The 15,329-nt window shown below is 45.5% G+C and overlaps 1 protein-coding gene across 1 annotated transcript; it reads left to right on the forward strand.

Moving 5' to 3' along the window:
- The first annotated feature begins 12,829 nt into the window (after positions 1 to 12,829).
- Positions 12,830 to 14,811, forward strand: LOC124659927 (probable 2-oxoglutarate-dependent dioxygenase SLC1). The gene is made up of 2 exons (XM_047197735.1): positions 12,830 to 13,735; positions 14,557 to 14,811. The coding sequence occupies exons 1-2, from the start codon at positions 12,830 to 12,832 to the stop codon at positions 14,809 to 14,811; spliced, it is 1,161 nt and encodes a 386-aa protein (XP_047053691.1).
- The last annotated feature ends 518 nt before the right edge of the window (positions 14,812 to 15,329 follow it).

Below are 15,329 nucleotides of genomic sequence, written 5' to 3' on the forward strand. Positions count from 1 at the left end.
TGTTGGATAATTAGGCACAATTTCCATGATTAATTCCAGAATATAAAACATGATGACAACAACTACTAACATGTGAAACTCGAACATACTAGATGCATTAATCAACATGAGTAGCAGCAAGCACAAACGGTAAAGCACCCATCGCTAAACAGATCGAGATATGTCGCACGTACCGATCCGGTGGTGGTGGCGGTGAGAGGTGTAGCGAGATGATGTCACAGCGAGTAACGTTGTTGATGACAACGTTGTTGACGACGGGGACGACGGGTCGAAGTAGACGGCGTTGAAGACGACGGTAGGCAGCACCGCCCGACTTGGACGGAAGGCGACCCGTGATGAAGAGTTTGAGCGGTCGCGCGAGCGCTTCCCAAAAACCTAATCCGCCCTCTCCCGTACGGGATCGCAAGGACGAGTGGTTCCGGAGACCTGCTCTCCCGTTCGCCGGTGCACGTCGGCTCGCGGGATGGAGTAGGCTACGATGGCGAGCGCAAGCGGAGAGAGGTGGAAACCCTAACTCGTGTATTAGATGATTTCCGCGGTAGCGGGCGAGGAGATTATATAGGCTCGGGAAACCCTAGGCAACATGGGCCATGCCCACGTCGCACGAACGTTTCAAGTCGGTTACAGATAGCCCACGATCCGGAGCGACCCGAACCGACTAACTGCGACGCGTCCGTCTAGAACTCTGTTCGTTTTCCTGAGCTGCAAAAAGTAAGGAAAGTCTCGGCTCGAGGCTCAATCCACTCACCACGAGCGCGGCACGCGTCGTGACGTGACGTGTCGTGTCGAGTCGAGACGAGCGAGGAGGAGGAGGAGCGCGCGTGTAGCACTCCTATTCTCACTCACTTACTAGTGGTGGAACAACCCACCTTATAAGGTGGTCTAACTTCCTCCCAACTTTCCATGTGGGACTAAACTTCCCACCTCTTGCCACTCACTAGTGAGCTGCCACCAACTTGGGCTCAAACTCACAAGGCTGCCACTATGTGGGCTTTGAGATTTATAGGAAAAACTGAAATCTAATTTGGGCCACTTAAAGTGGGCCCAATATTTCAACAATCCCCCACCAGATCTCAAATCCCCATTTAGAGATTTACCAATACTCGCTGCTTGTTTATATACCGAGTGTTTCAGCGGAGACTGTTAAGTTGAACTTCCGCCTAGAACCTTAAGCTACATCCACTCACACTTGAACAATGGACTAAGCCTTGAATTGCAAGTTTTGCGTGAACAGGGTTTCACTCAAAGTCATGACCGGTACATGGCTGCCGGTAGCCTACCCCGCGGGTGAAGCATATGCGTCATACTTCATGGTCTCTTCATGAGTTTACTAGAGATCACCCAAATCTCATAGATTGCGACGTTTAACAATCGGACTCATATAGGTGTGTTATTTCAAGAATGCTCCGTAGGACAGCATCTTTGCTATAATAGCCAACATAAACACATTAAGGCTTGTTGCCAACTCTGCCTTACAGCAAGCGAGAGTTGTGCATCTTCACATAGAGAGGGTTACATAATACTCTCCTCAATTAAACCACTAGTTTGTTCTTCCCGAGTCCTAATTCACGGGATCTCCGATCACAAAGGTTGGGTTACCACTATGGCGTAACATCAACGGGTCTCAAACCCATCTCCCTCGATGCACTTTCTATCACATTACGTGATAGTCCCTTTGTAAAGGGATCTGCCGGGTTTTTGTACTGTTTGAATATATGTAACGAGTTATTACTCCGGAGTTTCGCAATTTCACGACAGACTTCAAACGTCTCTTGACGTGTCTTGATGACTTCGCGTTATCCTTAGAATTGTTCACTTTGACAATTACAGTTTGATTGTCACAATTCAAAAGGATTGCCGGAACAGGTTTTTCAACCACGGGCAAGTCCATCAAGAGCTCACGCAACCATTCTGATTCAACAGTGGTTGTGTCTAAAGCGAGTAAGTTCTGCTTCCATAGTTGACCTCGTCAATATGGTTTGCTTACAAGATCTCCATGACACTTGCGCCACCTCCAAAGGTAAATACATACCCACTTGTAGGCGTACGGATCAGCTACATCCGAGATCCAATTCGAATCACTATATCCTTCAAGCACGAGCTGGGTGCCCCGAATAGTGAATCCCATAACTCATTGTACCACATAGGTAGCGCATGACCCTATCAAGTGCATGCCAATGATCAGTACCCGGGTTTGACATGAACCTACTCAACTTGCTAACAGCAAAAGAGATGTCGGGTCTAGTCGCGCTCGCTAAGTACACGAGTGAGCCAACAATCGAGAATATCTCAATTGATCTATGGCAATCCTCCGGTTCTTGCGTAGTGTCACACTCGGGATCATAAGGTGTTGAAGAAGGCTTGCTATCAATATAGCCGAACCGGCTCAAGATCTTCTCAACATAATGGGATTGCGTTAGAGTAATCCCACTCTCGTTCTTAATCAGCTTGATGTTCGGAATCACATCGAGCTTCTCCCGGATCTTTCATATCAAAGCTCTTTGACAAGAAAGACTTGACCTCGTGTATTACTTTCATGTTTGTACCAAAGATCAAAATATCATCCACATACAAACATAGTATAACACCTTCGCCTCCACCATGGCGATAGTAAACGCACTTGTCGACCTCATTGACAACAAAGCCTACGAAGTTAAAGTTCATCAAACTTCTCATGCCATTGCTTAGGTGCTTGTTTTAGGCCATATAAAGATTTCAGCAACTTGCACACCTTTCTTTCTTCACCTTTTACTACAAACCCATCGAGGCTGATCCATATAGATTTCCTCTTCCAACTCTCCATTAAGGAAAGCTGTCTTTACGTCCATTTGATGAACGATAAGACCATAGGAGGCAGCCATGGATAGTAGTACTCGAATGGTGGTAAGTCTAGCGACGAGTGAATAGGTGTCAAGTAATCTTCGCCTTCTCTCTCGTGTGTAGCCTTTCGCTACAAGCCGTGCCTTGTACTTTTCAATAGTACCATCGGGTCTTAGCTTCTTCTTGAACACCCATTTGCAGCCCTACTGACTTGCATCCATGGGGTCGTTCTGACAACTCCCAAGTTCCATTAGAAAGAATCGAGTCCATCTCATTATGGACAGCTTCTTTCCAGTCATCTGCATCTGGAGATGCATATGCCTCTGCAATGGACGTGGGAGTATCATCCACAAGGTACACAATGAAATCATCACCAAAGGATTTTTCAATCCTTCGTCTCTTGCTCCGTTTAGGAGCTTCATTGTCATCCTTCTCGGTAACATTCTCATGTGATTGTTCAAAATACTCATTAGATGTACTGGACTCGGGTATTATCTCGTAGAAATTCTAGCAATGCTATGCATATCTTTCATAGGAAACATATTCTCAAAAAATGTTGCATCACGAGATTCCATAATAGTATCAACATGCATATCAGGTACCTTGGATTGAACTACTAAAAATCTATATCCTACACTCCGCGGAGCATAACCTAGAAAGATACAATCCACTGTCTTTGGTCCAAGTTTGCGCTTCTTAGTAACTGGAATATTGACTTTCGCCAAACATCCCCATGTGCGCAAATACGAAAGTGATGGTTTTCTCCCAGTCCACTCCTCATAAGGGGTTTTATCTTTATTCTTGTTAGGAACTCTATTCAGGACATGACATGTAGTCAGCAAAGCCTCCCCCCACCATGCCTTTGATAAACCAGCGAGTGGCTAACATGGAATTCACCAAGTCGGTCGACGTGCGGTTTTCCTCTCGGCAACCCCGTTTGATTGGGGTGAATAGGGAGGCGTCCTCTCATGAATAATGCCATGTTCCTCACGGAATTCATCAAAGATTTTAGGAAAATATTCGCCACCACGATCCGACCTAAGACGCTTGATCTTTCTCTCTAGTTGATTTTCAACTTCGGCTTTATAAATTTTAAAGTAGTCTAAAGCTTCATCTTTAGTTCGCAACAAATAAACATAGCGAGAATCTAGTCGCATCATCAATCAATGTCATGAAATATCTCTTTCCACCTTTTGTCAACACACCATTCATCTCGCATAGATCGAATGTATGAGTTCTAGAGGTGCCAGGTTTCTCTCCTCGGCCGCCTTGTGAGGCTTCCGAGGTTGCTTTGATTGCACACAACTATGGCACTTAGAACCTTTGGCAATGGTGAAATTCGGAATTAAACTTAAACTGGATAGCCGAGACATTAAACCAAAATTAATGTGACATAAACGAGAATGCCAAACACTGGTATCATCACTAACATTGCCACAAATATGGTTCACGGACTTATTACTGAAATCGGAAAGCGAAAAGCGGAACAAGCCTCCGCACTCATAGCCTTTACCAATAAATTGTCCAAACTTGGAAACAACTACTTTATTCGACTCTAAAACAACCTTAAACCCACCTCCGCATAGAAGGGAGCCGCTAACGAGATTCTTGCTCATAGTAGGGACATGCTGCACGTTCCTCAGCTGCACGATCTTCCCCGAAGTGAACTTCGGATCTACCGTGCCAACACCACGAACGAAGCATGTGACCCATTCCCCATCAAGACGGAAGAATCCCGGGCGACACTGGTAAGAAGTGAACATGGATATGTCAGCACACACATGAACATTAGCACCTGTATCAATCCACCAACATGGAGATTGAAATACCGAAAGAACGATAAAGAGATTACCGTACCCATCGGCATTGCTAGCGGTCACCGTGTTGACTTGCCTCCCCTTTTTCTTGCGGTCTGCCCTCTGCGGACCAGTCCTTAGAAAAGTGGCCAGCCTCTCCACAGGTAAAGCAGCTCGGATCTGCTTTGTTTATCATCTTCTTCTTCTTGAAGGTTGTAGTCTTCATAGGCTTATTGAAGGAGGGCTTGTTATTCCCTTTGTTCTTGCTCGTAGGGTTTCTTCCGCACCATGTTGGCGTTAGACTGACCCTCTCCTTTCTCAGTATTATCCTTAGCCCGAGCTTTCTCCTCAACATCAAGAGACGCTATCAGATTTTCAACTGATATCTCCTGTCTCTTGTGTTTGAGGGTTGTGGCAAAGTTCCTCCATGAAGGGGGCAACTTAGCAATGATGCATCCAGCCACAAACTTGTCAGGTAAGGCACACTTAAGGAGTTCGAGCTCTTTCGCAATGCACTCGTATCTCATGAGCTTGTTCGACTACGAACGGTTGTTAACCATCCTGATGTCATGGAAGCTCTCCATGATGTACAGTTCATCTGCTGCATCGGTTGCACCGAACTTAGCATTCGATGCATCCCGAGCTCTTTACCATCCGTTAAGTGCATGTACACATCACACGGACGATCGGCAAGAATACTTAGAACGCATCCGACGAAGAGAGTATTGTTTTCCTTGAACTTGTTCTGATCTTGGTCAGATATAGTTCCTTCGGGTAAACCATCGGTCACTTCGAACACTTTCGGATGAGTAAGCCGAGCATGGCCTTATACTGCCACCTCTTAAAGTGCACACCGGTAAACTTATCCGGCCTCAGTGCATCGGAAAAACCAGCCATTGTTAACTCAGGAAATTGCCTACAATTAGGTTTTTGGATTGTTGGATAATTAGGCACAATTTCCATGATTAATTCCAGAATATAAAACATGATGACAACAACTACTAACATGTGAAACTCGAACATACTAGATGCATTAATCAACATGAGTAGACGACGGCACAAACGATGAAAGCACCCATCGCTAAACAGATCGAGATATGTCGCACGTACCGATCTGGTGGTGGTGGCGGTGGAGGTGTAGCAGATGATGTCACAGCGAGTAACGTTGTTGATGACAACGTTGTTGACGACGGGGACGACGGGTCGAAGTAGACGGCGTTGAAGACGACGGTAGGCGGCACCGCCCGACTTGGACGGAAGGCGACCCGTGATGAAGAGTTTGAGCGGTCGCGCGCAGCGCTTCCCAAAAACCTAATTCGCCCTCTCCCGTACGGGATCGCAAGGACGAGTGGTTCCGGAGACTCTGCTCTCCCGTTCGCCGATGCACGTCGGCTCGCGGGATGGAGTAGGCTACGATGGCGGCGCAAGCGAGAGAGGTGGAAACCCTAACTCGTGTATTAGATGATTTCTGCGGTAGCCGGGCGAGGAGATTATATAGGCTCGGGAAACCCTAGGCAACGTGGGCCACGCCCACGTCGCACGAACGTTTCGAGTCGGTTACGGATAGCCCACGATCCGGGAGCGACCCGAACCGACTAACCGCGACGCGTCCGTCTAGAACTGCGTTCGTTTTCCCGAGCTGCAAAAAGTAAGGAAAGTCTCGGCTCGAGGCTCAATCCACTCACCACGAGCGCGGCACGCGTCGTGACGTGACGTGACGTGTCGAGTCGAGACGAGCGAGGAGGAGGAGGAGCGCGCGTGTAGCACTCCTATTCTCACTCACTTACTAGTGGTGGAACAACCCACCTTATAAGGTGGTCTAACTTCCTCCCAACTTTCCATGTGGGACTAAACTTCCCACCTCTTGCCACTCACTAGTGAGCTGCCACCAACTTGGGCTCAAACTCACAAGGCTGCCACTATGTGGGCTTTGAGATTTATAGGAAAAACTGAAATCTAATTTGGGCCACTTAAAGTGGGCCCAATATTTCAACAGTTTCAACGTACCCCTGCCGTGACGATAAGTAGAGGAGGGTTTAATTGTCCGTTGACGTCAACAAGATAATATATTGTAGCGTGTGATAACACATCTATACTCTAGGTTTTCCTAGCTAGTTTGTCTGGTCCGGCCTGGTGCAATTTTATGTGTGACGACCCAAATTCAGGGCGTTGACAAATGTATGTGCATGCATGGGCGTACTACGTGGATACTTCCATATAGTCCATCTAGATCGATCGAGGTGTACAGCTGTGTGACAAATTTTCTTCAAAAATCCCATCAACCCATTAATAATCTTTACTAGCAGTATAAACAACTCAAAAAATAATGAAAATTACAAGAAAGTATTTGGACCACCTAGTGATGACTAGGCACCAGTGGGAGTTGAGGCGTGGCGTCGTCCTTGCCCCTCCATCGAGTCGGAAAAAGCTTGTCGTAGTAGAGCTGGTGTAATAGACATACGAAAAGTCTCCCCAAACAGACCATCACACCAGAGCAACAACCATAAACATCGTTAGTGATGACAACCGTAGATTGGAAAATACTAATCTGAAATCATAGAAACGAACACAAAATTCGACCGCATTCCATGAGATCCGTCGCGTACATGACTCTACGCGTCCTCCGCCAACACTAGGGGCACCACCAGAGCAAGGATAGGACAAGAAGGGGACCTTATTCTGACTTTAAGATGTAGCCACCGCCTCAGCATTTTTAAAAAATACTAAAGATAACTTAAACGAAGAGCACGAAACTCCTTTCGACAAAGGATCGTGGTCCGTCACACCTCCATGCTAGATGTGTTTACTTTGGCCACCTCATCACCTTTGTCCTTGGACCGGGGTCCCCTCTTTTACTTCATCATCTTAATTATCCGGGAGTGTAAAACTTGCAGCTGTGTGACACCTTGCTGAGTACTCCCTCCGTCCATAAATAAGTGTACATGCGGGTTTTTCAAGATAAATTATCAAGTGGATTAAAAAATCATTGGGAAATGCATCTCTCCTCTTTAATTCTTTCACCTTCAATAAACTAAATGCATGTAGAAAATAAGGAGAACATGTGCTTAATATTATTGAGTTTGATTTCCGTGCGATAAAAGAAAAGTAATTAAAGTGGATTGAAAAGATAGAGATAATTCCTTATTTGGCCCTGTTTGAAGTTTGCCTTCCTTTTTTGGCCCTGGCAAATTTTTTCTTCCTTTCATGACCCATAAAGTTTGGTTGGTTCCTTATTTGGCCCTCTAGTACAATTTAAGCACTAAGATGACCATTTTGCCCCTGCAGCAATATGTGACAAAATTGCACTAAAAAAGCTGTGATATACTAGTTGATTTGTTAAAAAAAAAGCAACCCCCACTGTGGCTGGCACCAGCGCACCATTTTGCCCCTGCTGCAATTTATTCCGAAAAATCTCAAATTTATTCTAGAAATTACTCCAAATTTTTTTTGTATTTCCACAACTCCAAAAAATTTGATATTAAATAGGCACAAACATACAGACAATCCGCAGGCACGCCAGAAATTTCAGCCCAAAATACATTATATTTTGGAAGATACAAAAAAGACAAATTTCTGACAGACTATACGTACACTATACGCCTATATAATGTCAGATTTTTGTTTTTTTCACAGCATAAAATAAAACGTGTTTGTTCCCGAAACATTGCACGTACATCCCAATCATATACATGTATTTCTGGAATAAATTTTAGATTTTTATGAAACTCAAAAATTTGCTAGCATATTATAGCAGGGGCAAAATGGTCATCTTAGTGCCTAAATTGTACTAGAAGGCCAAATAAGGAACCAACCAAACTTTGTGGGTCATGAAAGGAAGAAAAAATTTACCAGGGCCAAAAAAGGAAGGCAAATTTCAGCCAAGGCCAAATAAGGAATTCTCTCGAAAAGATATGAGTACACCCTTTTGTGGACAAAGTTTAAAGCTAGCTATCCATTTATTTGAGAACGGAGGGATATTTCAGTGATCAATCAGTTCGATGAAGAGATGTTTCTCGTGCAAGTTTGTAAGTACTCGTGTAAATGTATCAGCTTGTTGTTGTTAGTTTAGCGGTGGAAATGTGTAAGGGAGGTCAACGATATCCTAGTTTAACGAGTCAACTAAGCATGCACGTATTGTTATTCCATAGGCAGTATTCGAAGTAGAGATACTTGAGGTTTAGTTTTTATTAGGCGTGTGTGCGTTATGATTGGATGAAAAGTAGTACGTATGCTCTTCGTATTTCTCGAATAAACTACACCGCTCTTGTTTGTTCAGAAGATAGACCACGTATACTTACAAGTTACAAGTATGATATCGTCAAACGGTTCACGAACCTGCTATGATCTTATTTCTGGTCAACCTTGCTAGCGTTTGCATTTTGACGTAGCAAATACTACGTAATATTGTTTCAAATTTTAAAAAGGAGAGGTTCGGTGGAGAAGAAATATCAATTACTCCACAAACCAAGCCCTACCTAATAAATAGGGTAACGGACACCTAGGCATGTACAGTTAGTGTGTTGAGCATACGGGCCGATTGTGGTTGGCCCACTGGCTTAAGAGGAGGAGACATATACACAAACTTGTAAGTCTCAAAAAAAAAAAAAACACGAACTTGTCAAACTGAAACCAAGCAAAGCATGCACTACGAGAAAAACAGACGCTGCTGTACAACTAATCTTTGCCATGAGCCCCCGCGCAGCAAATAAATCTTTGCCGTGCGCACCGAAAAAACGCACGGCAAAGAACTACGACACGACAAAAACAGTACACGAGCGCACGGCAAAAAATTCCTGCACGGCAAAGAAATAAGACAGCGCACGTCAATGAATCCTGCACGGCAATGGACAAAGACAGCCCACGGCAAAGATTTGATGCACGGCAACGGCGCTGGGCATTGCCGTGCATCACCCTTTGCCGTGCACGTACATCTCCTCATCGATGGCTAAGTATAAACAATGTACTAAGTTATGGAAGACTTAAGGTCCCGAGCAAGCTCAGAGTGTTCCTTTGGCAACTCGCCCATCAATCTATCCCTAGAAGTTCAGCTCGCCATCATTGAAACATGCCCCCTTCACCTGTATGCACATTTTGTCTGGCCTTTGAAGATGATTATCAACACCTCTCTGTTGGACTATTGATGGCAAGAAGTGTATGGGCACTACTTGATGAAGAACTTGCTGAGCATATTTCAGTTAATCAGTGCAGGTGTAAGAAAAGATTTTCTTTCTTATTAAGTCGCTATTGCATAAACAAGTTATCTAAGTTGGTGAGACTCTCTGGCCTATATGGACGGTGAGAATGAAGGCAATCAACAAAGCTATTTTTCAGAGCTCCTTCTCTAACTTTATGTTCATTGGTAACTTTTCACTAGTACATAGTCCATTGTGGCTGATGGGCTTAAACCCCTGTGCCGACAAGCTAGTCGTCCGTCACCCCGATCTTGTCAGAAATGACTCCAAATCACTGACATGTTTATTGGACCCGTGAGAGCTATAGAGCTCCGTTGGCGGGAGTCTTCTCCAAGGGCCTACTGGAGGGTTCATCTCTGATATGCACCTTTTAAGCGTCTGCCAGTACTATGGAGAAAATTAGGAGTTTTCGGATTTTTTCCGGTTTCTTGCTGACGGGCGGTCTATTAATCGTTCTTCAGGTGTGTTGTGGTTCCGCGGGGGTTCCTACCGTCCCTCCATGCCTTTGCAGAGAGCTGCAACTTGAACTTAGGAGTAGGTTTCTCTCAAAGAACTATCTAGTGGTGCAGCCCCCTCTATACTGCCACTCAGCAGAAGTCTATATATATGAAAAGGGAAACTACGGCTGATAGAGATGCATGGCTGATAGAGATGTGCATCACTAGGGATGACAATTTTATCCATAGGTATGGGTACCCGTGGGGTACCGTACCTGTGTGGGCACGGTATGTGCACACTTTTATACCCCTAGGTACTACCTTTTTCCTACCTGTTAAGTAACGGGTAGGATACGGTCTAGCCTTATACCTATGGTATATCCATACCCTACCCATTTATACCGGCACATGAACCTATGGAGGTAATCGGCTCTGTTATTCAGTTTGTGAACCAATATTAAGTTATCATAAATTGTCAATATATCGTGTGACTCGTGCACTTTTGTTGATTTATGAGTTATGAGTCTGATACGGTGATTTGTAAATTATGATAATTAGCATTATTCAACTAGTTGAGTTGACATGATTTATTTTTGTGTCAAATGTGCTATCGATGAATCTAAAATTAGAATAACATGTGTACTATTTTATCTATCCATTGGGTACCTAATGGGTACGGGTACTCTTCGGGTATGGGCATGGGTAATATTTCATACCCTTGGGTACGGGTATGGGTATAATTTTATACCTGCTAACTATACGAGTATGGGTATATTATTTCTCTACCCTCTGTCCGTACCCTACCCATTGCCATCCTTACGCATCACATACATGTTTTACTAGTTGACCGTCAGTGATTGAAATCTCAAAACTTTTTTTATACCGTTAATATGGAAAAAAAAATTAAAGTCTTATTGTTTCATTAGTATTTGATGTTAATGTATCTAGGGCTTTGGCTTTGTTTTGAACATCGTTTTTAATGGTTTTAGTGGCTTAGCCTTCTTACTACGTTGAAAATATATGTATCTGCTAACCAAGGTCTTAACATATCAGAACTATGGGTGGATGTTTTGGTCAGCTATAAGATATGAGATAATTTTGTTAGTTTCAGTTGCTGACCGTAAGATTATACAAAATACGAGGTGGCCCTTGGTCGGAACCTGGGCGACACCAAATTAGCCGTGCGCCAACTTTGCCTTGGTCGGAACCTGGGCGACCCTTACCCCCGCCCCACCAACACCCAAGAATATAGTCGTGCGCCCCCAGTAGGGGGGTAACAGCTCTGCCTTGGCAGGACCTGGGCGGTAATATAGTACCAGCGTACCAGTTTTTTTTTGGGTGCATATGGTAGCTTGGGGCCTATAAGACTTTTCATAGTAGTGCTACTTAGAAAGATGTGTGGTGGCGACTTCGTGAAGATGAAATAAAGTCCCCCGTCTAGCCTTCATATTGGTGATGCATTTGACACCACCGAAAGAAGTGTGGAGGTTTGTATCCAACAGATCTTGCTAAATTTGGTTTGTGTTCTTTCTGATCTACACATTTCTTCATCGACGATGCTAGACACGTCAAGGGAGCTTGTTCAAATGTTTTCCGTTCTCGTCCCAACATTTGTAACTAAGTCGAATGAGAATTAATTTAGTTCTCGATTTGCACAAATCATAAAGAAAATATGGTTCTTGCAGCCCCATTTGCAACTGAAAAATCTGAGCTGCAATCCAACTTACAACCCATAGATGCACAAATCACAATGCAATCAGTTAACTGAGCACTATCTTAGAGCAAATACAATAGAGTCCAATCAGCTGACTATAAGACATTAAATAATATATTTTAGATGAGTTGGAGGAGAGAGAAGAGGAGAGAGAAGAGAGATGGGCTACTATGCAATAGCCAGCTCTTGCACGTGCTCTTAGGCACCTTGTGAGAGTGAAATGTGGACCATATATTAGTAAAGTACTACATTCTTATAGCCAACTATTGTACATGTTAGCTATATAATGACTACAAATGATATGATATCATGTTATAACCAACAGTTGGCTATACTATTAGAATTGCTCTTATAACTAAGCGAATCTGTATATTATGTTCTAGTATTATATTTGTAACGAAGGATGTGTTTCTGTGCCCATCGACTTAGTTTAATCAGCATGATGAAATACTTTTACTAGAGGCCCAGAGCAGGCTTCTTCCCACCTTCGTCATGTCTTTCTGACGGGGTGCATATGCATGCGTAATGCATATAATACGAATATACTATACTTGAAAAGTTGAAATGAAGGAGTGATGAATTAACAAAAGATACCCAGGGTCAAGATGCATGCACATACACGTGGCAGCCCTTAACGTTCTAGCTGACATGGAATACCTGATGTTGCATTAATGAACCAATCAGCACAAACTAGTCAATGGAATGCGAGACGCATGTGGTCGATGCTCTATTTCATCTCCGGCCTCTACCCTCTACCTCTAGTACGTCTAGCTATAAATACACAGCTCTCCGTGCTCCATGTCGCACACCACCCATTGATGTGCATAGCTTGATAAACCAACAAGCTACAACTCATACATAGTGTTGGCCATGGCGATCGTTGGCTTGACGGATGCCGGCGACCACCACCTGCCTCACCATGTCAAAAACAGAGCCGTCGACGACGAAGCAGCCGCGGCCGACTACTGCCTCAAAGGCGTCAGGCACTTGTCCGATGCCGGCATTACCAGGCTTCCCGGCAGGTACGTCCTGCCGGCCTCCGACCGCCCCGGCGCCTCCGTCTGCATAAGCAGCGGCGGCAGCGCGAGGGTGAAGCTCCCCGTCGTGGACCTCGCTCGTCTCCGCGTGCCCACGGAGCGCGCCGCCGTGCTGTCGACGATCTACACCGCGTGCCGCGACTACGGCTTCTTCCAGGTGGTGAACCACGGCGTAGACTCCGAGGCCATCGCCGGGATGCTGGACGTGGCTGCGCGCTTCTTCGAGCTCCCCTTCCCGGAACGCGCGCGGCACATGTCGCCGGACGTGCGCGCGCCGGTGCGGTACGGCACGAGTTTCAACCAGGCCAACGACGCTGTCCTCTGCTGGCGTGACTTCCTCAAGCTCTCCTGCGTGCCGACGGTAGAGGACGTCGTGCCGTCGTGGCCCGACTCGCCGGCCGACCTCAGGGAGGTGGCGGCCGCGTACGCGGAGGCGAGCCGGATGGTGTTCGTGGAAGTCGTGGAGGCGGCGCTGGAGGCTTTGGGGATCGGAGATGGTGAAGATGGCGTGATGGAGGAGCTGGCCACGGCTGGGTCGCAGATGATGACGGTGAACTGCTACCCGGCGTGCCCGCAGCCGGAGCTCACGCTGGGGATGCCACCGCACTCTGACTATGGGTTCTTCACGCTTGTGCTCCAGGACGACGTGGAGGGGCTACAGGTCATGCACGACGGCGAGTGGTTCACCGTCGACCCCGTCCCGGGCTCCTTCGTCGTCAACGTCGGCGACCACTTCGAGGTACTACTTACACTACTACTGCCATTTCAATTCGTACTGTATATCTCGTACCAATGGACGTACGACAAGCCGACTTGTACGTCCACATGGAATTGACCTTGTTAGGAAGTCGACTTATTTCAGCTAGCTCCCATTTGGCATGTTTGAAAGGGCGTCGATCCTGGTCACGATCTAGTCGAGGCGAAACAAAAATATAGTTGTACATATACTGGCCCAACAATTAAGGAGGTCAAAATTCTCGAGAAATCAAACTAAACTATGTGATCGGAAGACACAGTTCACAGTATAATACAATTTGATAGTGATGCCAAATGACGATGATTGATTGGTTTTTATGCCAGTCAACCAAGTTGAGCCACCTAGCTAGCTCCAACGCCAGTGCATAACCTGCAGTATCGTGCTGCTGGGTGTATATATACATATATGTATTGGTACTTTAGCTTATCCTACCAGTAGGTATCAATATTGTATGTATGGAGTATTTAGCCAGCTGACACACCCCACGCGCATGCGCGTACGCTTCACATGATCGATGCGTACAACTAGTAACAGCGATTTTCCGGAGCCACGACGAGACCTCATGTTACGTCGTTGTTTACAATGATATGAAGATTATGAACTTAGATGTGACAAAACTGAACACATCTTCACAAAATAATACTGCATGCATCCACAGCTGCTCAGGCTGATCTTAAGCATAGAGTATCTAGTAATAGTATACAGATATCATGCCAAGTACTGCACTACTACTTCGGATTTCTCAATAATTTTGTAATTAAAACTGAAGTAATAATTGACAGATGATATTTTTTGGTGTGCAGATATACAGCAACGGTCGGTATAAGAGCGTGCTTCACCGGGTGCGCGTGAACTCGACGCGGCCTCGCATCTCGGTGGCGTCGTTCCACAGCGTGGGGACGGAGCGGGTGGTCGGGCCGGCGGCGGAGCTCGTCGACGAGCAGCGTGGCGGCGAAGCGCGGCGGTACATGGACACCGACTTCGCCACCTTCCTCGCCTACCTCGCCTCCGCCGAGGGGAAGCACAAGAACTTCTTGCAGTCAAGGAGACTCGCCTGACGTCGGACTTTCGATCCTCCCTCGATCGCGACCGTGGATTGACTTTGCGTGCGGGATGCATTGCCGTAGGAGATCAAGGGTAAAAGTCAGCACCCCGGCAAACCCTGCTAGCGACGCTTGGCTGGTATTCTGCGTTTCCAGGCTTGGCTGTGACTTGTACAGTTCCTGCTGTTTTTCTACGTAAAACCAATTATGTGTCATCGAAGATGTACTGGATGCACACGCAACATGCATGATTATTAGTTTTTTTTTGGGGCAAGAGTCATCTATATATCCACCAGTTGACCGTAATCAAGTGTCAACGCGCTGCTGGCAGAAAACCATCGTGCCAATAAAGGAAATGGCTAATTTGCAAAGTGTCAAAAAATTGTGATGTCGGACTCTCGAAAACGTCTTTACCAAAACCGAGTGTCAAAAGAAACACTCGGCTACACTCGGCAAACCTCTACGTGTGTCCATGTGTTTGTTTACACTTGGCAAAATAATTTTAAAAAAATAATTTTAGCTTTTATTTTTTT

The sequence above is a fragment of the Lolium rigidum genome, chromosome 6 (assembly GCF_022539505.1).
Source record: "Lolium rigidum isolate FL_2022 chromosome 6, APGP_CSIRO_Lrig_0.1, whole genome shotgun sequence".
NCBI classification, from domain to species: Eukaryota; Viridiplantae; Streptophyta; class Magnoliopsida; order Poales; family Poaceae; genus Lolium; species Lolium rigidum.

Excerpts from the sequence above, each read along its gene's own strand:
- LOC124659927 (XM_047197735.1), top strand. The coding sequence starts at position 12,830 with ATGGCGATCGTTGGCTTGACGGATGCCGGCGACCACCACCTGCCTCAC. Across the intron at positions 13,736-14,556 it reads ACGTCGGCGACCACTTCGAG|ATATACAGCAACGGTCGGTA; the intron begins GTACTACTTACA and ends TTTGGTGTGCAG.